General features: G+C 37.5%; 2 protein-coding genes across 5 annotated transcripts in view; both read right to left on the reverse strand.

The window, feature by feature from the left end:
• The window catches only part of MCCC2 (methylcrotonyl-CoA carboxylase subunit 2), a 36,416-nt gene extending 18,863 nt beyond the window's left edge, over window positions 1-17,553 (reverse strand). Inside the window, exons 1-7 of the mRNA XM_040089836.1 lie at window positions 17,339-17,553; window positions 13,387-13,453; window positions 10,234-10,318; window positions 9,881-9,982; window positions 9,164-9,291; window positions 6,677-6,789; window positions 1,733-1,846 (exon numbers count right to left, since the gene is read on the reverse strand). Coding sequence (XP_039945770.1) covers window positions 1,733-1,846; window positions 6,677-6,789; window positions 9,164-9,291; window positions 9,881-9,982; window positions 10,234-10,318; window positions 13,387-13,453; window positions 17,339-17,470 — 741 coding nt within the window. The 5' untranslated portion in view covers window positions 17,471-17,553. The remainder of the gene's footprint in view (window positions 1-1,732; window positions 1,847-6,676; window positions 6,790-9,163; window positions 9,292-9,880; window positions 9,983-10,233; window positions 10,319-13,386; window positions 13,454-17,338) is intronic.
• Window positions 17,554-18,088: 535 nt separating this feature from the next.
• The window catches only part of BDP1 (B double prime 1, subunit of RNA polymerase III transcription initiation factor IIIB), a 51,533-nt gene continuing 46,293 nt past the window's right edge, over window positions 18,089-23,328 (reverse strand). For 3 of the 4 annotated variants that reach the window (XM_040089924.1, XM_040089926.1, XM_040089922.1), the window contains 3 exons: window positions 22,395-22,689; window positions 20,899-21,133; window positions 18,089-20,535 (listed from right to left, as the gene is read on the reverse strand). In XM_040089924.1, coding sequence (XP_039945858.1) covers window positions 20,407-20,535; window positions 20,899-21,133; window positions 22,395-22,689 — 659 coding nt within the window. In that variant the 3' untranslated portion in view covers window positions 18,089-20,406. The remainder of the gene's footprint in view (window positions 20,536-20,898; window positions 21,134-22,394; window positions 22,690-23,328) is intronic. The other variant, XM_040089925.1, reaches the window with a different exon arrangement.

The following is a 23,328-nucleotide window of genomic DNA, read 5'->3' on the forward strand; positions in this document are numbered from 1 at the left end:
TCCTAATGAGCAGCAAGTAAATTACCATTACATTACATAGTTGCTACTCATTACTTCATCTGCTTTCCCTGATTACTATGTTGTTCTTATCTACTCGGAAAGCCAAAATAATTAATTTCTTCAAACTAAATAACTTTTTTTATTAGGGTTGACAACGAAGTATCCTTGTACTTTCAAGTGTATGTCCCATGCCCCTGCTTTCCATATGCCAGTTAAATTCTGAATTTATTTAAATGTACAAATGCAAGACCTTTTTTCTTATTTTTTTCTCTTTTTTCTTTTTTTTTTTTTTTTTTAATTGCACAAGAATTTAAAAGCCATCTATACACCGAACTTTGAAAGAGGTATAAAATGCCAAATCTACTTTTATCAACAAGATGACGCAATGGGGAAAAATTCACTCTAAAGGAAAATAATACAATACAAAAATAAGCTGTGGAAATGAGAGCAAAGCTATAAAAGTAAACACTAAATCACATTAAAGGATGAGTCCTTCATACTTTTAATGAGAGTAAAACAATCATGCCTTAGGAACTAGTCAACAAATAAATCAGTGGCTGTTTTCCTATCGTTTAATGGGACATGCCACATTTTCCCAGTATTTTAAATGTGGAAGGAAGTGACTTCTGAGAGACTTTGCCTCCTCTGTTACTAGATAAATCAATGGAGCAGGATCTTCATCAACACTGCTGTAACAAAGTAATTTCTCCATTTCAGCATGCTCAAGTTGGAAGGACTCTTGAGAGACGTTTGATTTACACTTGGCTTTGTCACAGGAAGCACACCTTAAAGTTCCCAAAAGACTGTAATCAAAACAGAGCCACTGTGTTGCCTCAGACCAGTTTGTACAATAAATCTGACAAATACTTGACTATGTCAAAAAGCAAGTTTATCCAGCCATGTTTCATCAAGACATGAATAGCTGTAATGAATGATGCTCTCTCAGTTCTAGCACTAACATTTATTACTAAAAATTCATTTTTTCTCATAAAGCTTGTGTTAAGTAGAATAACCTTTGTCAACAAAAGACTGACATTATTATATTATTTGTATTGGTATAGAACTGAGCCTACACTAGGACATAGTTATTTCTAAAATAATAAACCACATTGAAGCATTCCTTTTGTTGTGCCAAGCTACTGTAATTTTAAAGCTCTCTTATACTGCAGTACTTCACAGTCACAAATTCCACTATGAGTTTCACAATAAAGCAAGGTTTAATTCACAGGACTTCTTCAAGTCAGATCAGGTCAGGTCAAGGTCAAGGTCAGGTCAGAAGGAAGGAAGGACAAACTCCATTGTAAGTGTGCCTCCTTTGTCAGTAAATTGACATAAAAATACAGCAAATCACTCCTACTCCAGAAGTTCTTTTATCTTTGATCTCGACTTTGAGATACAATACACGTGGTTGTGATTTTTTCAAATTCTGTGTCAAACCTAGAGTACATAACTGAATACAGAAACGATTTTTATCATCTAAATTGTGCAGAGCAATCTAAAAGCAGTACTATAAAACACCTTGACACAGTCTGATTTATATATATATATACACCTCTAATGAACAGAAGAGATTTGATTTAGGATAGAAATATTCAGATATACTTAAAAATACAAACTAATCTACAGATAATCTAGAAATATTTCACCAAGAAATGTCTCAATTGTTTAATGTTATTGCAGCATGATTTTGGGGGAGGGGGAGGAGAGGGACCATGTCACTCTGTATCCTTACCAGCGGTGGCCCACCCAGGAATATTGTTCCCTGTTTGCCAACAATAATACTTTCATCAGCCATTGCAGGTACATATGCTCCTCCTGCTGTACAGGATCCCATGACTACTGCTATCTATCAGGAAAACAAAAAGCACAACTTAATGAACTATCCAAACCCTTAGAAATAGCAAAGGCACAAGATATTATGCATTTTAATACATAACACATACATTTAATAAGGTCAATGAACAGCACTGCAAGATTATTTCTGTCTAATAGAGCTTTTATGCTCTATTAGCATAAATTAAAGCATAAAACATTTTATGTTCTAGCATTTCTTTAAAAAATAAGGAATCTTCTATTTTCAACAGTCTTTTGAACTATGACCTTCACACTACTCTGCTGGAAAATTAATATATGAAGTACCATGAGCTACATATGTGATATGTTTGAAGAGCACATTCTACCATAGAATTTGGTTTTATTGATGAACAGTAAAGGTTAAAACCTAGAGATTTCTCCTGGTATATATGCTTACGTCATGGCTTCATTTACTGCTTATTGGCATAATTGCACCAGTGTTAACACCCTTTGAAGGAAATTTCTCCCATCTCCTAGTATGCTACTTCAGGTCTTCAATGGATCAACTAATTAATTTTGCCCTTTTGAGATGTGTTGAGCATCTCATTATAGGTTTCAACACGAATAATCTCTGCTTCATCCTTTTGCCTAATTTTGAGATGAACACCTACTCAGTGAACATTTTCTACCAGTAATATCTTGGTGATACTTTTACAAGACTGACTTGATCCCAGATATGATGAATACTGTAACTGTAGACAATAATGGAAGTGAAATTTCTCAGTTTCTCCTTCAAAGGTGCATCTTCAAAGACCCTTTTAAGACACTCGTAGGGCAAAAGAAAAGGAATATTCATACGAAAAAGCAAATACTTTCTTCCACAACCAATATATACACACAAATAACATCTAAAAAACCCCAGAAAACAGTGTTATTTTATGTTGTTTGTTTCAAGACATTTCTAAGGTGACATCAATTAGTGTTCCTTGTTACATGATAATTTAGAAGAAGAAAACAGTACACAGAAAAATAAAATTTCCAAATCACGTTATATACATCTAAAACAGGACTACATGAACTATGTCAATCTGCTATTATCAAATCAAACAGCCTTTTCAGCAAAAGTTTTCAGGATCTTAAACTACATTCAGAGTCACATGATTAATCTGCAGTATTCTCTTGTGCGTTTAATAAATAATTCCTGCCAAATTCAAAAAGAAGGTAAGTCTCTAGAAATGGGGGAAACATGGTGTAAGTATTTAATTTTTCCCTCCAGGACTTGTAGCTTTTTCTTATTCTTAATTTCACCGTGCCCACACTGAAAAAATGTGCCTGCATTTAAACTTTAACTCAGGTGTTCATTTTTTCCAACACAAAACCTGGAATATGTATCTACTGGAAAAAATAAAACCTACTTGTCAAATTCACAAATAATGTCCTACCTTCCAACCTAATTTTCTAAATCGCTGCAAAGAAATTCTTGATGTGTTCAGTAAAAGTCAACAGTCCCGAGAGCACACATATTATTTCACATCCACTGATCCATCCCCCATCATATCCATGCAGCGTACGAGTGTGAGAGAGCTCAGGAAGCAGCTGATGAGGAGCTAATCACAGCTTTCTGATTCACACCCATATAGGCAATAACGTAATTTAAGATGTAGTGGGTGAATAATAAATTAGTCACAGGTAAAAGTGGAGGGGGAAATTAAAAGCACTATCAGCAACTAGAAGATAAAAATGGGGGAGAAAAAAGCAAGCACTTTAAAGGGCCAAACTGAGAAGAACTAATGAACTGATGAACAGACCTTCAAGCAGGCCACTGCATAGAACATCAAGTAGCAAACTAATAATATCTACACTCCCATCTCAGAAGAATTGACCAGAGTGGAGATCAGAAAGAGCATAATTTCCTAATCTCATTTTCTAAAGAAACATGTTTATAGACAGGGAATATGGTTCTAGCTAGTACAGTCTGTTAGCACAGGACCAATAGTAGATTTACAAATGTTAACAGCGCCTCTTTGAAATAAAACGAAGCATAGATACATCTCCCAAACAAAGTGCACCCTAATTACATCCTTTAAATAAAGGACGTGCTTCAGTAAAACATTTTTCCCAGTCTTCCATAAATATTTGAAGAAAGATATACATTCATCAGTGTCATACATGGAAAATTTAACTTTCATCAGTGTCCTAACAAACAGAGATGTGCTTTATTAAAAGAAAAAGCTTTCCTATATTTAGTTTTTATTGTATATGAATACAATTACTCCTAAAACAACACCATATCATATGGTAATTGAAAGAAAAACAAATCCAACTTTTTAATGCAACTTTACAAGTATGTAAAATACATTTCAAGATATACTGGAAACGAAAGCATGACTGTAGGGTCAAGCATTTCTAGAAAGGCTCTGACCAACATCAGTAATTTCAGCCCTGCAAGCTGGGTATACATATCTATCTTTGATATTACATCTAAAATTCATTACTCCCATAGCAGACCATGATTAAAGTCATTAGCAAAAATAAGGTTTTCCAAAATTTCTCCAGAAAGATAATTCAGCAAAACATGACTCCTTTGACACTTGCTATTCCACAAAAACTCTAGGACCAATCTAGATCTATCAGGGAGTGTTATATGATGATCAGCTTACAAACTCTTTTTCTCCGATGTAGTTTTGTTCTAACTAAACACTGCTTTTCTCTGGAGACCTGCCTAATCACTACAGTTGGTCCACTTCTACTGTTGGAAAGAACTGCAGAAGGTAAATTATGGCATAGTTCCTAAAGAGATTTATTGTGTTATTGGAATCTTCAGCCTTGGTTTTTATAGAGGCAATGGATCTCATGATTCTTTGGAAGAGTAAAAGATGGTTGAAGATTTGGACTCTGACTTGCTTCCAAAATGTGCCAAAAAGGTATCAAGGTAATACAGGCAGTTTCCTCAAAAATTTTGTAGAGCCAGTATTTGACATGTAAGGAGTCATACTGAATACTGTATCCTTGACTGGTGCATCTGCTTCACCCTGGAAGTATTGACTTCTACTACCTCCTTCCCCTGGTCCAAGGCCCCAGCGGAGCCTCTTGTGTGAGTGGCTGGAACTGTGACGCCTGAGCCACGGGGCAGGAGAATCCAGTGAGAATGGTCTCTCAAGGGTTTTATTGCTTCTGAAGGAGAACACTGGATAGTGGTATTATGGTGGGATTTGTGTCATAGCACTGCCATGGGTCTGGCTGTGTGACAGCCTAGCCTCAGACTGGGTTGAAATGACTGCTATGACATGTAACTTGGGAGAACCTCAGGGCACATTGCAGGCACCCACAAATCAAACTGTGTCCCAGCCCTTTGCTAGGATAATGACCAGCTTTTTCACAGTTTGAAAGTGTGGTAGAGAACTTATTTTTCTTGAAAATAAATATTGTCATCAAAAGTTCCACGGTATGGGTGGCCTGTTTCTCACTCAGAATAGATTTTTTGCTGTTCTCATTGTATAGAAAACAGAGGTTGAATAATTTTTTTGATGTTCTGCATTCCTCAGTTCTTATTGTGATTAGCTGTAGATTAATCTGTTAGGATTGTATACATCACAGGCCTAAAAGAGAACCTGGATTTATGATCATAACTTCTTTTTTGCTCTGACCACTTGCAGATGTCCATAAAGAATGCAGGTTTCAAACAATGCCTTTATTTCTTCTATTGATTTATTGTTTTGTTGGAAAGTTGTGTATATTTTCCCCTGGTAAACAGAAAGAGTTCTGCAGGATCAAATGATTTTTTTCTGTGGCTCAGTACTAAATGAGGAAGTTGTATGCTCTCCCCTGGGATCGGAGAAAAAAAAAAGCCTGGTTCTGAGAAGTGGTGTTCAGGACTGGTAGTTCTAAGAAGCTCCACACAATTTGTCTTTTTTCGACTTGTTTTAAGGACTGTTGGTACAGTCTGTCTCTTTCATGTTAAAAAAAATACAGTAAGATTGGGAAAAGAAGATGAACTAGGACCATTAAAGGTGTGGAACACTGCAGGAAGAACAGCCAAGTAAGCTTGAATTTTTTGACCTGCAAAAGGGGGTGTAAGGCAGGTATAAGACAGGGCCACAAATCCATACAAAGAGGTGACTGAGTAGACAGCAACTCTGTTACCTGTCTTTCTCAACTCCATTGCGACCATATACCCTGTCCTTCACTGTCACTGCAGCCATAGCTGCCCATCAGCAATCCTCAAATATTTTACATTATTCATGAATAACAGATTCAGCGAAACATGTTGTTTTGCTTCCCCAGCACACCACCTGCATCAAAAAACCTGATCCCATGTATTACTGAGTGAACATGACACAAAATGACTTCTAAATCCAGGAACTGTGACTAACAGTAATTCTGTGCATCATTAATGCATTAGAAAATAACCTTATTATTAAGGCCGTTTCAGCATAAAGCGCATCAGGGTATAAAATGGATTTATAAGTATACACATACCCCTGTTAGTGGAAAGTATTTCCCATTTACTAGCCATCCTCAAGGGGGTCCTTACCTCTGCAGTGCTGATGCAGAACTGTTCCATGAGATTTTTTTAGCGCTTTCTTAAATGGCCCTACAAATCATGTTACCAAGTCCATTTCTCTCCTACTCACAGACAGGAGCAGGTAGGTCAAATCATTAACACTAAGACCAAGAAAGCAGACGGTTTCTTCAAAACTGTAATGAATTCTTGTTGACAGTTACTGTGTTTACAGTGCTTCCAAGCCCCAGACTGGGCCATCAGGTCAGCACAACAGAGCACCACCAGAAAAAAAGACATGGGCACAAGCCTTGAAAAGAGGCAAAGGCAGCAAGCATAAAAACTATTAGTATATTTAATTCTTAGATAAAAGCAAATTACCTGTGGAATTCCTTGTGAGGACATGACTGCTTGATTATAGAAAATACGTCCAAAATGATCCCGATCTGGAAATACTTCTGCTTGCCGAGGTAAATTTGCTCCTCCTGAATCAACTACAATGAATCAAATTATACTAACATGTTTTGAACAGCATTATGTACTAGTTGGTAAAGCATCTGCATGTTACTTAAAATATACAGCAATTACTATCACTAATACTGTATGTATTTCCATGAATGTAGGTATAATAGCACACTGTTTTCAGAAAAATAAAGTAGAAAAACAGTAAACACCCCTCTCTAAAGAAACATCCATCCTTATGATTTTCAGGGATAAACTCAGACATGCTTAAAGATGCAACTATACCTCCCTAAACAAACTTTTAAACTCATCTTGCTGCAAAATATTTAAACTAAGAATACTTTTAATGTGCAATTTAAACTCAACTATTCTACTGCAATTTTGTCACAAGCTCCAGAAAAAGGCAGAGCTAATCACCACTGAGTTCAAAAGGTGCTGCCTGTGTACTTTTACAGCTTGATTAAACTTCACAACAAAAACATTAAACTATCTTTAGGAAGATTCATTTATTACATGCCCCTGCCTCAGGATACACTTCCTGCTTACAGGTTGCCAATGGCAGCTACATCTCTGCTCCCAATTAATGAAAATACAGCCTGTCATGAGAAGTATTCAAAGAAAGATAGAAAACTATGAGGAAATGCACAGGAAGGTAAAGCATCTCTGAGAACTCTGGGTTCTGGTAATTAATTTTTACCTACAACCACCAGTATGTATGCACATTCTCATCTTACATGACTGCAGCCAAAACAAAATGTCCACACCAGTGACTGACTCAGTGACAAACAGCACCAGGTTGTCCACATGAGAATTAGCACCTAGGCAGTTGCAATCACTGTTGGAAAAGTCAGTTCAAACAACATGAAAATTACATGGTCAGCACAATTCTGACTGACTTCAAAGTGCCCCAACTTATCACAAAGCTCAAACGAACTGGAACAAGTTGAGGTACAGAAACTGCAAGGGTAAAGTAACTCACCAGGTATGAACGACATTGTACATTCAAAGACTGCATGTCTCAAAGATGGAATAAAACCCCTAAACTTTTCTTTTAAAGACATAGCTGTGTCCAACATTTCCTAATTCCATAAGACCTTAAAACATAGTAGATCTTAAAACACAGTAGAATCACCCACAGTTGCTCACTGATACTCACTAAAAAAGACTTCTCTGAACATATAGGACTTGCTGATAATTCAGACAAAAAAACCTGTAACAGTAGTTCTGCAAACAGCAAAGCTAAGTTTCTGCTGGTTTTTTTGGTTTTTTTAACAACTAAGATAAAATTTAGCCCTCCCCTCAAGGACTCTTTCTATGGCAATCCCACAAAATCTACAGCCACACCATCCTTGTACCCACCTCACCAACAGTTTCAAGTTCACACTTCTCCTAATCCTTCTATTGGTCTTACTCACAAGATTGACTTATCAGCAGGGCAAGAAACTTCAAACACTTGTGGCGGCCAGGACCTGTATTTATGTTGGCTATTTAACTAACACAAGCATCCAGACTGGCAAACAGCTGATATTTAAGTTGCTAAACTAAGCTGAAGAGACAAAGAATAACCTGCCTTATTTTTTAAAATGGTGTAGGTGGTCTTTCTCCTCTCTGATGCTGACAGACACAGCATTCACAAGAATATACACTTTCTTACAACTTTCTGTCAAAGCTGACTAGAACTGGCAAATAGGTTCAAAAGTCATTCAACTGGGAATTCAGTTGAATTCCCAGGAAGGGGAAGGAAAGTGAAAGGAAGGAAGACATTGGCAGAAACCTCCTTTATTTGTATAAAACCAAGCTAAGAAAACACTACCAGTAATATATTACAGATATCTGTCACTCTGTTTTTCATGTTTTACAATAAAAGCATACGTAAGTAAAACTTACATGAAGGTTTGGCTAAATACTAATCTAATAGACTAAACTCAAAGTGTAAAATAAAATACATTTAAATTTCTGCTTAAAAAAAATTCATCCCAAATCCTAAAAATCTATTCATCCAAACTATTTTTGACAATTTTGTCACTCTTATTATTTTTATTTCCTTGGTATGTTTTCTTATACAGATACATACTCCACCAGAATGTACTTTTTTTAAACTGTAATTTGAATTGACTGGATGAGTCTTCAGGAAACATTACTTATCCATGACAGAAAGAAGTGATACAGTGTTAACAGCTGCATTTGAATTTTATGAACCCAGCCCAACAGCAACGCAGTGGAAAGTGCTGAGAACCTGTACACATCCTCCAGTTGAGGTCTGCCATCCCTCTGTAGAGATAATACAGTATCGGTGAAAATAAAATTGAATAGGTGTGCTTCAAATACATTTCTGGTTAGTCAGACCTGCAGACACATCAGCTGTCCTTAACACAGGACCTTGGCTATTTCTACAACGGGACTTACCCAAATAAAGGCAAGGAAGATGGTTTTGCATTGCAATTTCTTGAGCACGTAAATGTTTCTTAACAGTAATGGGATAATAAGTGCCACCTTTGACAGTTGCATCATTAGCAATAATCAAGCATTCAGTCCTAAAAATAAAAAAAAAAGTTTATGAGAGAGAAAAGTATTTCTAATGAGTAAGTATGTATGCTGGTTAAGAACTGCAACACGCCAAGGACTCTTGAAGCTCTGACACTCTAAGCGAGCTCTTCTCATCGGCATTCCCTCAAAGGCACATTGTAACAGCAACCTCAGCACTACAATGTTCCGATCCATTATTTTGGGGAGTAAAATAATGCTGCATAGCGCCATAATTAATTTCAAGAACAATCTTGGACACACTTTGAGTAAACAAAATTAATTTTTAGGCTAAAATACCACTCTATTTTTTAAAATTACTTTCCAGATGCACTAATGTCTTTTCACTGGACACCTGAAACTCCATGTGTGTTGTATTTAGTTCATGGGACCCACTAACTAAAAAAACCCCAACAAACAAAAAACTAAATAAAACCCTCACTTCCTTTTAGCTATAACCAAACAAATTGAGATACCAACTTTATTGATTTTTGAGTGTCAAAAACAAAACAGTAAAAATGTTAACAGCTGGAAATTGAATAAAATTAAACCTTCTTCCTTTTCACATCATAAGTAATGTAGATGACTGGAATCTCTCACCCTGATACTCGTCCAATGCCTGTGATAATGCCTCCTGCAGGTACCTCTTCATTACCATACAACTGGTAACCAGCAAACTGGGAGAACTCCAGAAATGGAGATCTGAATAATGACAAATGAAACAAAATTGTCAAAAATTATAGTTCTATTTGCCCTTTAATCTCACTTAAAAGGTTAAATTTTAAAAAATTATTTTTTTAAAAAGAGATCAGTATTTCAAAGAATGCTTCTGTAAAATTTCGATCATGTTATTTGCTAGTGCTTACGGAAGCTAAAGAGAAAAGAAGCCTGTTGCAATATTTACCTGCAAAAGATAACCTGAAATGTTTTTTTTTAAAAAAGGAAGTACCTACCCAGGATCAATAAGTTTGTCAATTCTCTCTCTGGGCAACAGCTTTCCTCTTGATGTATGAAGCTTACGAGCTTTTTCTCCGCCTCCTGTGATAGAATTGTAAATTGTCACATTTTCTACGGACATGGATAAGATAAATCATCAGTTATATTAAAACTCTGAACAGAAATGCTGACGACTTCCCAGTTTTTGAAGTATGAACCTTAATAATAAATTTATTAAATAATAATTTCTACTTCAAACAGATTTAAGGTAATGATAAAAAGGCTTGTTTTTTAGAACTCATTTTATTTCCCTCCTTATTTTTCACAGTTAGTCTCAAGGTAAAGATTTTAATAAACATAGTTGTCTGAAACTTTCTCCCCCTGCTTGGCAATAAACACAAGGACAGTAAACACAAATATACAGAAAGCACAGCAGTAGAACTACAAGAAATACTAATCCCTAGAACTCATTCAGAATAGCTATGCTGAATGCAATCTTGAATGACCCAGGACCATCTGGATTACTTTCCTTAGACCATGCCAAAATTGTAAACAGAATTCAGACATACAGCATTTATTGTCAAGATTATACTTGTGTCATTTCAACCCTTCACTAGAGGTCATCCTAAGTCATATGTTTTGCTCTCTAGAACTTTGTGTCATTCAATACTTCAAGATTTGTTGACACACTTCAGCCTCTTTATAACAACAGCTTATACAAACATTGTCTCTCTGTGTAGACAAATCACTGATCCACCTCATCACTCTAAAATTGTCCCCCTGTCCAAAATTAAAGAAGGTGCTGTTTTGCTAACATTTCTCCTGAGACTCCAGGATTTCTCTGTCAGCTAGGCATCACTGAAACGGAGCTTCTAAGCCTACCTTTGAAGTCCTTTCTTCCCACCTCCTTCCTTGATCACTACACACATAATTTCCGCTGTTAGGTATTCCAGAAAGCCCATGATTTATTTTAAGTTCAGCCAGTTCATTACGTCTATATATCCAGCCTAAGCCTAAATCTTGTAATTTCTTTCTGTACAGGTTTCTTAAGAAACAACCTCTCATCTCCACCCACAGAGATGCTACTCTCATCCATGTTTTAAACATCTCATATCACAACTACATTATCTCTGACCTCTGAAGTCTTTAATTTACACTGCATGATGCTGCAAAAAATTTCCATCCTGAGACTTTTGTCATCTCTGTGCATCACAAATGCCTGCTTCCCAGGCCCTGTAGCCATTCTACTGAACATTCCTCTTCCAAACATCAAGGCACTCTAGCCTGTACTAACCTCTATTCCGAGAAGCAGTGTCCTTAACAATGAAACAAACTTGGAGGCAGTTAATTTGAAACCTCTTCTTAATTTCTCCTTTAAAACAATGCCTTTAAAACATTGTGACTGCTAATGCGTTGTGATCAGTCATGGAGATTAAAGGTATGTCACCTACTTCTTGTGCTTCCTGTCAGAAAACCACCCCTTGCAAAGAGGCAGGGACCACTTCCTGTTGCACAGCTGGGGATTACTCAGTAGAGTGCGATACAGGTTCAGAAAAACCTTACACACTGAATAATGGCTAACGAAGCATTCATTACAAAGACCTCAAACAAGAATTCATCCTCTGACAGACAGCTTTTACAGTGATATCTAAAGATGTTGCACATATCCTTCAGAAGAACTCAACACAGGTACCTAGGGGTTTTTTTATATACTTAAACGATATGTAAAGCAATTTCAATTGATGTCACTCAAAACTGTGTATTAACATCCTGATAGAGGTTGCTTAGATGAAGGAAAGACCAACACATTAGCTCATGAGATATGCACCATTAATTCATTAATTGCTGTCTCTATACCCATAAAAGACAGAGGTAGTCCACGGGTTTTAACATCTCCTCAGGAACTCTAGATCTCTCTTTCACAGCAAAAAAGAAAAAGTACTGAGCCCAAAATCTTAACTGTGCCCCATTCCAAAACTGTAAAAGAAAATGCATTATATAAGAAACAGTGTATAAAATGACAAAACCAGTATCATGATAGTCACAAAAAGTGCAGAATTACACGCTCAGCCTCTAGCAGCATAGTAAGCATTTATTAAATGTTTTCAGTTTATTGTCTCCATTAATTATAGTCAACTGCAATTCATTAAGACAGCTTTACAAGTCAAAAAGAAGAAACAGATTTCAATCTTTTAAACTGCTACAGACTTGCTTTCTCTACAGCTAGGAACTTAGAAAAGATGAACCAATAAAAGGAGGACAAAGCAGTATCCCCATCCTTTATTGGATGCATGGGGAAATATGGTGACAGAGGATGCCAAGGGGAACTGGTTAGTGACCTGCTACCCTACTTAAACACAAACAAGTTTATGGGGGCAGATGTGATCCACCCAAGGGTAGTGAGGGAGCTGGTGGAAGAGCTCACAGAGACACTTTCAATCATTTACCAGCAAATCTGATGAACCATGGGGCTCCCAGGTGACTGGAAGTTATTGTGACACCCATCCACAAGAAGGGCTGGAGAGACAATCCAGGGAACTACAGGCCTGTCAGTCTGACAGTGGTGCCAGGGAAGGACACGGAGCAGACCATGCTGAGTGCCATAACGCAACACATACAGGACAACCAGGGGATCAGGCCCAGCCAGCAAAGGTTTGGGAAAGGGAGGTCCTGCTTGATCAACTTGATCTCCTTCTATAACAGGATGACCCACTTCATGGATGAGAGAAAGGCTGTGGATGTTGTCTCTGTGAGCCTGAGCAAAATCTCTGACGCTTTTGCCAAAGCATGATGCCCCTACAGCATTCCTCTGGAGAAACTGCCTATTCATGGCTTGGATTGGCTTGGCGTTCTTGGCTGGGTAAAAGGCCCTGTCTGGACAGCTGGGTCCAGAGAGCGGAGATGGCTGGAGTTACATCCAGCTCATGGGTGGTCACTACTGGGGTTCCCCAGAGCTTATTATTGGGGCCAGTCCTGTTTAATAAATTCAACAATCTGGACAGAGGATTGAGTGCACTCTCAATAAGTTCCCAGACAACACCAAGTTGCTCTGCTAGAGGGCAGGAAGGCTCTGCAGAGGGTTCTGGATCAATGGGCCAAGGCAAATTCTTTGTGATTCATCAAGGTCAAGAGCCTGGTTATTATTCTAAAATCTAGACTATCATACTTACCCAACCTGATTTTTTCTGCTTGTTCTTGTAGCTCAGTTACCAGTGCTTTCATTCGTTCATAGTTCTCCTATGTGGAGAACAAAACAGAATTTTAAATTCAACCAAGGGTGACTATATTAATTTTTTATAAACAAAAATAAGAAGTACAAGACTAATTTCTGTTCCAATCAAACTTTACCTTACTGAATATTGTCTCTGTATTGCCTTTAAAGTAGTAACATTTCTACCTATGTACTGGCTTCTCTCATGCACCCCAAAGCACTTAATAAAAATGCTTTACAAAAGGTCTTGTTGTGTCAGGATACTAAAAGACTAATTCTGAATTCAATAAAGTAAAATAGAACTAGTCACCACAGAGCTAAAGTGCTGTTTCTTAGATTTTGTTTAATTTTGGCATAGGTTTGTTTGCATTTTGAATCTAACATTTTAAAAAAACACAAATTCAAATTAAGTGCTCTTATGATTGTACCAAAGGACAAATGACCTAAGTCAAATAGATTTTGGTAAACACTTTTTAGATTATTGTTGTTGAGACTGAATAAAAATATAAAAGTTGGTTTTGTTTTGTCTTGGTTTGGTTGTGGTTTAGAATATAAAAGTTGGTTTTGTTTTGTCTTGGTTTGGTTGTGATTTAGTTTTGGGGGTTTTTTTAAGCTGGTGTTCTTGCCATTATACCTCTAGAAAAACAAAAACGCATGTTCTGAATATGAGTGAATCAGTACAGAGGTCACCATTTCTATCAGAATTATCCAAAACTCTGGGTGCATATTACAGCAGGTTGGGGGGTTTTTTTACAATTTCTCAGGAATTTAAAGGTATTAGTCAAGCTTAATTTGTTGGGGATATTTTGCAGACACATTAAGAACTTTACTACCTTCTAGAAAAGTACAACTGCAATAAAAGAACAAGCACAAAAAGATCTTATTGCCTTGTCTAATTCTCATTTATATGATGTTTGAGTCTACTTTGACAGAAAAAATCCAGCTGGTAACTCTGTGTTCATATATACTTGAACACTTAGACTTCATGTTTCCCTTAAGAAGAAGCTGCAAATGTTGCAGTTCAGTTTGTTCACTTAGGCAGTGAAAAGCAAAGAAGCAAAGCAGAAAAAAAAACCCCAACATGTACAGATTCAGCTCACATTTAAAGTATTTGGCTGTATGGTGACTTTCAAAAGAACATATTTTCTGCCTTTGTAATTGTTACAAATAGATTAAAAATAGTCTCTTGAAAGATAAAAATGTATCTTGTAATTCCATACTTTTCAAAGTCTGCAGTTGTCACAACACCCTCTGTATCAGTGTTCAGCTTGTCTGGCTGGGCCATTTTGCACCTTTACACATCAAAAATTTTTGCTGTTTCTTCTTGTTCAGTCAGCCAGTTTTCTCAAAACACACTCACCTTTTGCATACAATACTGTGCTTAAAAAACTCACCTTTAACATGGGAAAAAAAAAGAAAAATGCAGCTAAAAAGGCAGAGGATATTAACACGACCAGTAATCACAATCACTGACTTTTTAATTAGATTTTGATTCACTGTAGCTAGTTTAGCTACTCTACATGAAAAAAATGTGAAAGGACATTTTAGATAAACTATAAAAAAATACTGCATAAAAACATCTGTGTTGCTTAACTTCACTTAACTTCTATCATGATCTTTCAAGCCTTAAATCTGTATTTATACAGAATTGAACACTGTTTTATTTCACCAAAGCGAAGAAAGGATGTTTTAAAATAATTTAATTAATTAATTAATTAAAAATAATTAATTCTGAACATACACAGAAAAGACTACTTTTGGAAATAAATGTGCTAGTTCTACCATATATTTGTGGGCTTTTCATTACTGTCTTTAAATAATGAAGAAAAAAGGTCAGTGAACTGGCATCAAGTTATTTCTGGAAAGTGGTCCTTGCACCAGCAAGCTGTGTAAAATCCTGCTGTTAATTTGAGGATTTTTACAAATTTTAATGCAAAATTAAGCAGCAAACCGTACAGACTAAGCCGACAGTTACTGCACAAGCTACATGAATTACTGCTGCATTATGAAAGTGGATGTCAGAGCTAGTCCCTGGAATCGTCAGAGACTTTCTTCCATTTTCCAGAATTTAGTCTCACTCACTTTAAAAATTTTTGCCTAACTGACAGTTAAAAGAGATAGTTTGCATCACGAAGGCCAGTCTGTCTAGTTGAATTCACAGCCAGAAGGGTAGACAATGGCCAAAAAAGGCAAAACCTTCATTATGTATCATAATGTCTTCTTGTGTTTGCACTGTTATTCCTTGTATTACTTTTTTTTTTTCAGATGGTTAAGTGCCTCACAGCAGGGACTTCAGCTCTTTGCATTTGTAAAGCAATGCATGCACTTACAGTGTTCCATAAATTATTTCTACCTAATGCTGTTTGCTATTTTACCAAGCCTTGCTTTTCTTTTGAGGCTGAAAGGTACCTAGACATAACTGTGAATCTGGGGACAGCTTTGATGAGTGAACACCTTTATTAAAATACTATTTTTTTTTGTGCACAAAATATGAATGTGTACACATGTATAAACATACGCCTCACATACACAAGCTATGCTTATATATATACACACACACACATATGGACATATACTGAGATTCCACAGAGGCTTCAGTCACCTAATTTCTGTTTCAAATTTAATTTCTGCAAAACAAAGCACAGAACCAAACACAGAACCAATGCACCTATCTTAGTAAGAATACACGGTGTTGCTTCCCGCACTGTTTTATATTTTATGTGAACACATGCCCTTCTATCAGCCTTGATTCATACCTAAAGCCATGTTTTCCTCAATCGTATAAACACGATTTTTGAATATTGTGAAAAGTGCATATTATATGGCTCTACGCAAGATATTTACTATATGTGTTATGTTGTGCTAATTGTTAATGTGGTATTAATATTTTGATAGTATGGTAAATGTAGTTTTGTAGTTAAAATGTAGTTTTTATCACACCAACCACAGGAAGATGTAAATCTTTCAGAGAAAAAGAATTTCCTACTTCCTTATCAGAAGAAACCAACTCCTCCTGCCTCTCTCAGCCTTGAGAATGCCACAGAGATTAAAGGAAAAAGTGATACTAACCAGAGACAGTTCTTTGTTTAAATCAAGTATATGCATCATGTATAAAATATATGAATATTCAACAGGCTATTGCTTTTAAGAGATAGTCCTTTGTTAGCAGGGGTCCTTCTCCAGAGCTTGTGGCTCGGGAGAGGCACCCAGACGTCTGTAACTTTGTTTTTATTGTCTTGTATTGTCCTAAGTCTAAAACTGTTCAATTTTTTTACTCCAATTCTATTTTTATAACCATCTTATTTACTATTAAACTTTTAAAATTTTAAAATAAGTGATTGGCGTTTATCACAAATATGACGACATTATTAATGCCCCATTAAAACGAAATCTATTTATACCAGATGGAAGTACCACTGTCTCTTCGTAAAGACAACTGGAACTACACCTAACTCTCCTCCTCCATAATAAAAGATTATGCTTTTGGAGGCAAGCCCATGACACTGCACAGATATTCCACCGTTTTCAACTCGGGAATCAATTTACAAACACCAGGAAACATCCAACTTTGAAATCATCGGGCTCCATCTTTCACTGTCTACAGACCCGCCTCCACCTCACTAGCACGGCATCGATCAGCTTGAAAGGCAGCAAGACCTAGCATACTGGTTTAAAAGTGCAAAAATATCCATCACGAGGCAGACGACTGCACCAACCCACGTTGTTTCCACGCGGTCCCTGTAGGCTCAGCCCGCACAAACGCACAGGCCCGGGCACTCAGGGAGCGCGGCCGGGGCGCAGGGCGGGGCCGGCCCCGGGCCCGTGCGCGGGCACGTGCTCGCCACGTCCACAGCACCGCCCCGCCCCGCCCCGCCCGGGCCCTGCCGCCCCCGCCGCCCCCGCCGCCCTACCTGGTAGAGCGCGGAGCCCGCGTCGGGGCGCGACCCCACGGCGGCCACCGCCTCGCCGCGGTACCCGCGGGTGAGCAGCGGGCGCAGCAGCCGCAGGCAGCGGCCCGGGAGCTGTGGGGCGCCCAGCAGCATGGCCGGGCTGGATCGGGCCTGGCCGAGCCGAGTTGAGCAAGCCGATCCGAGCGAGCCGAGCCGAGCCGAGGCGGCCGTCTCAGGCCGCCGCCACTCCCCCCGGCGCAGCCAATGGGCAGAGCGGGGCCGGGCCCGGCCGCGGAGTCCTAGCCCGGTCCCCCGGACAAGCTAAGGCTTTTGGAATAATTGTGCTGGGACGCCCCACTTTTCACGCAAGATTACATGCTTGTAGAACCAAGGAAAGCCCTTGCCCCTCTTAGAAACTTGTCATACAGTAACACGGATAGATCTTTTTAAAACCCAAACGATCTTTGGTCGAGTTTCTTGCTATTCTCCCGCATTCCAGTTTTACTTTGTTTACGTCAAGGCTCTTTTTTTTAGAGAAAGGTTAACACCGGCGAGTCTGACACCAAGTAAATTAAGCTCTATTCTGAAACAAAATCAGGGAACAACGACAATGCCCCTGTTAAAGCACGCTCAGCCTGTTACCAGCAGGTCTGTGTGCACTCCAGTGGTGCAGCCCAAAATTCAGCCTTTCCTTTAGTTCACACCTGCTAGCTTCGTGTACTTACAGTATTTAAAGACTTCAACTGATACTTCAAGAAACAGAAACACAGGTAAAAGAAAATAATTTATTCACATAATTTACATACAGAATAGGACTACTTCCTTTGACACGGAAAGCTTATATATGATGATACAGTGTCAGACAACTCTAAGCAAAGCAGTTTTATGCCACACCTTTGTAAAAATGCTACCCATACATATTGAGATTTCAATTATATCTTCCTACCTCCTTCCGCATTATAAAGCTTCCATACACAAAAAAGAACACAAAATTGTCTTCTTTCTATTCAATTTGAATTTGTTCTTAAAAAAAAAACCAACAACAAAAAAACAACTCTAACAAAGTGCATGTAATTTGCTGCAAGGAAAGAGAAAGCACAGCCCCAATTAACAATGCAGATAAGGCACCATAAATCTTAGTAATGAAGTAGTTGATTTTTTCCCCCTTGTAACATGAATACAAGCTAAAATGTATGCAACTAAATGTAGAATGATTATCCCCTCAGAACTCACTCAGAAGGTACTCACAGCAATTACCTCATAGCCACTCCCCAAGAAGCTATTTTTAGGCTCTATGAATGCAAGTGATATAAACATGCCAAGCATATCAGGAAGTAAACACTTGCATACTTGATATCTACAAGATATACAAACACATAGAGTTACATGTATACATTAATCTCTTTCATAATGTTTACAGTAAAACAATATTTAGATAAACATTTCAAGTTAAACGGATTAGGCAAAGCACAAGATACCATCTGAACAGAAACTGGATGGTGTTTTAGAGGGTGTTTTGGGGGGTAGGGTGGGTAGATCAGATGCTTCCAAGTAAGTTACTCTACACCGGGACCACTAGTCCCTTTTCCATCAACTCAAGGAATACTGCTGCTAGGGACATTTCATTGGCAGAGACCAGCTAACATACCAATTTGCAGTAACAGTAGCTTTTTTCTGTATTTCTCCTCTCTGACAAAATTTTAAAGGTTCCTTCAGAGGCCTTGCCAATAACTTCTGAAAAGAAAAACATTCTCGAACTTCATCAACTATTTCAAAATTAACTACTTATTTGTATTATTTACCTGTCAGTAAAGGATTACCCAGCCCAAACCTGATGATAGGTTTCTTGAGAATATTAACAATACCATTTAAACATCAGTTTCACCCTTCATAATGAATTGTTCTGCAAAAGTACCTGCAAGTATTAAGTAATGGGAAAATTTTTAATACGACTCAACTCATGTAAGCAGGAATTTCAGACTAAATATTGAATCTTTCAGTGACCACCTGACTTTGAGAGTACATAAACCTAATTACCTCAAGACAAATTTCTTGATAAGATATGCAAAAACTTAGACTAAAATCTAAAGCTACATTAGAATTTTATAGCAAGTTACAGTACAAGCAGACACTGGACATGAGAAACCCCGTTTAATTCAACTGTTTCAAAGCAGCAGATCTTCAAAAGTGACATTGTATGATCATGGTTTAAATCCAATCTCTTTGTGCTGCTTTGCACAAGGGAAACTGAGGAAGTCAGCTACTATACAAACAACTACATGTAAAAACAAAGAAAAATTGTATCTATAGTTTTCTTTTCCAATGTAGAAGAAAATTACCATTTATACTAGAAAGGAAACATCCATCTCTTCCTTCAAGAAATAAAAAAGTTTGGAAACATTAGCCTTGAGTTATCATCTTTTAGTGAATTGTGTTTTTAAGTTTGCAACACATTTTTAAGGAACCAATCCTATTGGGCTTTTCACGTTAGGATCTTTTAAATTATGTGGTTAAAAAACTCTTATAAAAATATGCCGTTTGGAGATACCAATAAAAATACCTGCAATGCTTGCCATATATATGTATGTATGTATTTACTACACCACTTCTGGTATTTGCACTCTGATCTTCAGATATTACATTATATCCAAAAGGTTCATTCCTCTTTCTAATGTAAACACGTACTTCACAAAAAGAAGTAAAGAACTTGGAACAGTCAGTACCAAAAAGCTTTAGCATTAAAATGGAAAAGGCTACTTGTTGCAAGATTAAACATTATTTCATTGCATTTTTCTGTAGGATAGTCATGCACTCACTATCAGTGTCTAGACAAGTGAAACCATAAGCCAGCAGTCAGCAGTCTGGTCCAATGACATCATTGTAGCGGTTTAGACTATGTCAGCATTTTGAAAGTGCTCGGTGTTACTTCAGAAATAATCCATTTCATCTTCACAACATTAATTTAAAAGAGTACTGTTATTACTGGCTGACAGTAAGTGTGGCATGAGTATCAGAACAAATTGGAACTGTTAAAATACTCTTTTCTTGGCCAGTATATTCTGATCCTAGGTTTTTATAATACCCATTTGCTATTCTGAATCATCCACTTCCATGAAGATGTCACTGAAAAAGTACTCAGAGATTTTGGTGGGCTCGCCTTCCTTCTCTTGATCTTTAGCACAGAGAGGCGGCTTCTCAGATGAGCTGTTACTCGGAACCTGATAAAATAAGAAAAGGTTGCTCTTAACAGTCTTCATCAGTATGTATGTGTAAATATTTACATATATATGCACATGAATTTTTTGTAGGAGTATTTTATTTATGTAGGAAGTTTTGACCTAAGGAAAAAAAAAAAATCGGGGTTTACTGAAAATGAGAAATAAATAGATATCCATGCAGAGAAAAATCAGCTTAGTTCCCTTACAGTTTTCCTACACATGCACAAGTCAGAATTTGTCAACTGGAGCAGATACCACTCTCAAAACATGAATGCTACATACCCATCTACCCACTCCTGAAACAACTAATTCTCTGTTCCCCACACCTGAGAAATGCATGGGTGTTCAAAATTAAACTCATACCGTAACTGCAGCATCAGCAGCTACCTGTTCATGTTCCAGAGATGATGAAGTAGAGGGAAAGGAACAAGATTCCCTATCACGCCTAGTGGGTGGAGTGGGTTTCTTTAGACTTCGTTTTGGAGTCACAATTCGAGGCTTTTGGGTCTTCCCTCTATTGCCTTTGGTGTCTTCTGCAGATTCAGAATTACTTTTTTTGCAAATTAAAGATAAAAATCCCAATGGTTTTCGTCCACCCCTGTTCAAAACAAATATAGTCAGGATGTCATAGGACTGCTCCATAAAAGGAAGACGTAAATAGCATTGCAGGAGTACAACCCATTACACAGGAAACAAACACACACCTACAGGACATATGAAAATTCTAAGAAAAAAAAAAAAAAAGTCATTCTGAGAAAGGCTTTTGTATTACCAAATATTCTGATACAAGAGTGTTTTTGAACAGTCACAGAGATTCTTGACAATTTTTAACCCTGAGAACAGGAACCTATTATTTGCTGCTAATCCACAGCTCCTAACAAGCTACCAGACTTTCAGAGAGTGGTTCCAAGAAGGATGGAGACACACTCCTGAAGAACAAATTGAAAATTCTGGCATCCTTCATGCAGTCAATGGAAAAACTGATCCCTAATGATGGGGCTACAGCAAACTACCTGCTGCAGGGTTTTAGCCTACTTAAAGCAGCAAACCCAGACCAGTGAGCTTACGGAAGTCACAGCACTGAGGGAGGTACACAAAGCAATAACTTTTTATATTGTCAAGAGTTTACAAATTAGAAAGTAAACTTTAAGGCAAGGACTCTGATGGTAATGCATCAGTATCAAATTGCTGTGGATGTCCCAAGTATAAATAGCCAGTATTGGTACTCACACACGCATAATGTAAAAATAAATGACAGATTAGAAGAGGCCAGTGGAGTATTACAATCAAAATAATTGAGCACAGGAGCAACAGAAAGCAGGAACTGAAAACATTTATAAAACAGTACAGAAATGTATATTTAAGAAATCAAGTCAACAGATAGGTAAGAGGAATATCCTCTGAACTGCCAAGATTGAAACTCCTTTGGGGAAATGACTTAAGTTCGTCCTAAAAATTCAGTGTGCTGTACCTGTAACAAATCTTACTGCCAGGACAAACACCAAAACAAGTAGACAGATATATGTATCTCACAACATGAGACTTACATATGGAAAACAACCAATTATCCTAAATTCCTATCACAGCCAATGGATGTTTGCCTGGCAAGAGGCATCTATCATGTCTAAATACACACACGATACGTTAATAGTGCCCTCCAGTTGATCTACTCCTTTAATGAGTAAAATAATGCAAATTTCAAAGCAGACAGTTTGATCCTTTCTGATTTGCAGGAGAGTATAGATACTGTAACTCTTAGCCATGCAGGTCACAATTGATGGTAGTGAAAAGATGTAAACAACAAACACGATCTTCTTTTCAGACCAAGTTGACAAAACTTTATTGAAATTATTGCACACCTGAGTAATGGAGTTTTTGAAGATGATGCTGGGTTTCCAGTATCTTCCAACTGTGCACATTCATGCTCATACTCCTGCTTTTCTTGTCCACTTCTTTCTGCATTTCTGTTAGAGGTTAATCTAGACATAACATCCTCGCCCTTTTTGGATGCTGGATTCTCAAGTGGTACTTTCCCTACACTCTCCAAAGTCTCAAGCTGGCTTCTCTCAGCCAGTTGCGACATAGACTCAGACACCAATACAGAAGTAAGTATTTCCTCCTTTGCCAAAGACTCTATTTTTTGAAAAGGATTCCCTGTAAAAGGAGTTGAGAGTCAAAGACTGCAGTGATAATACAAGAGACCAAAAAATGCATGGTATGAAAATGGCTTCCACCATTACAATAGAATGGCTGAATTTTTGTTGTTTCATTTGTCCATTTATTTTCATAAGTCACCACTGCTACGAATTAAAAGTTTGTGGTCTACTTTTAAAGCCTGTAAGATCATACAGATGTTATGGGGAAAAGGTGGTAGAAGTGTGGTTTTAAATTTTACTGCACACTCTTCCCCTTCTCATCCTATACAGCACACCACAGAACTTAGTCTGGTCACCTAGCTGTTTAAGCTTCTACAACTTCCCTTACAAGTCTTTTTCAGGACCAAAATTATAGTTCACCAAACCCTTCACAGGCTCAGATTAATGAATATTACATTGAATATTACATTGTTTATCTCTTGTTTCTTCAGCGGCAGATTAAGCTCCTAAACAATTACATTCTTTTTTAGTAAAAACAGAAACTAAAATAAACTCTTTTGGCAGAGTGTGATTAAAATACCAGTTAATACTTTTGATTATTAGTGCTCTTTAACAGGTGGAAAACTTGCTTAAGAGAAGATAACATGTTTAGCCAAAAAAACTTCTCAAATTTCACCAATAAACTAGCTACAGCAAT

Source organism: Hirundo rustica, chromosome Z, assembly GCF_015227805.2.
Source record: "Hirundo rustica isolate bHirRus1 chromosome Z, bHirRus1.pri.v3, whole genome shotgun sequence".
NCBI lineage: Eukaryota > Metazoa > Chordata > Aves > Passeriformes > Hirundinidae > Hirundo > Hirundo rustica.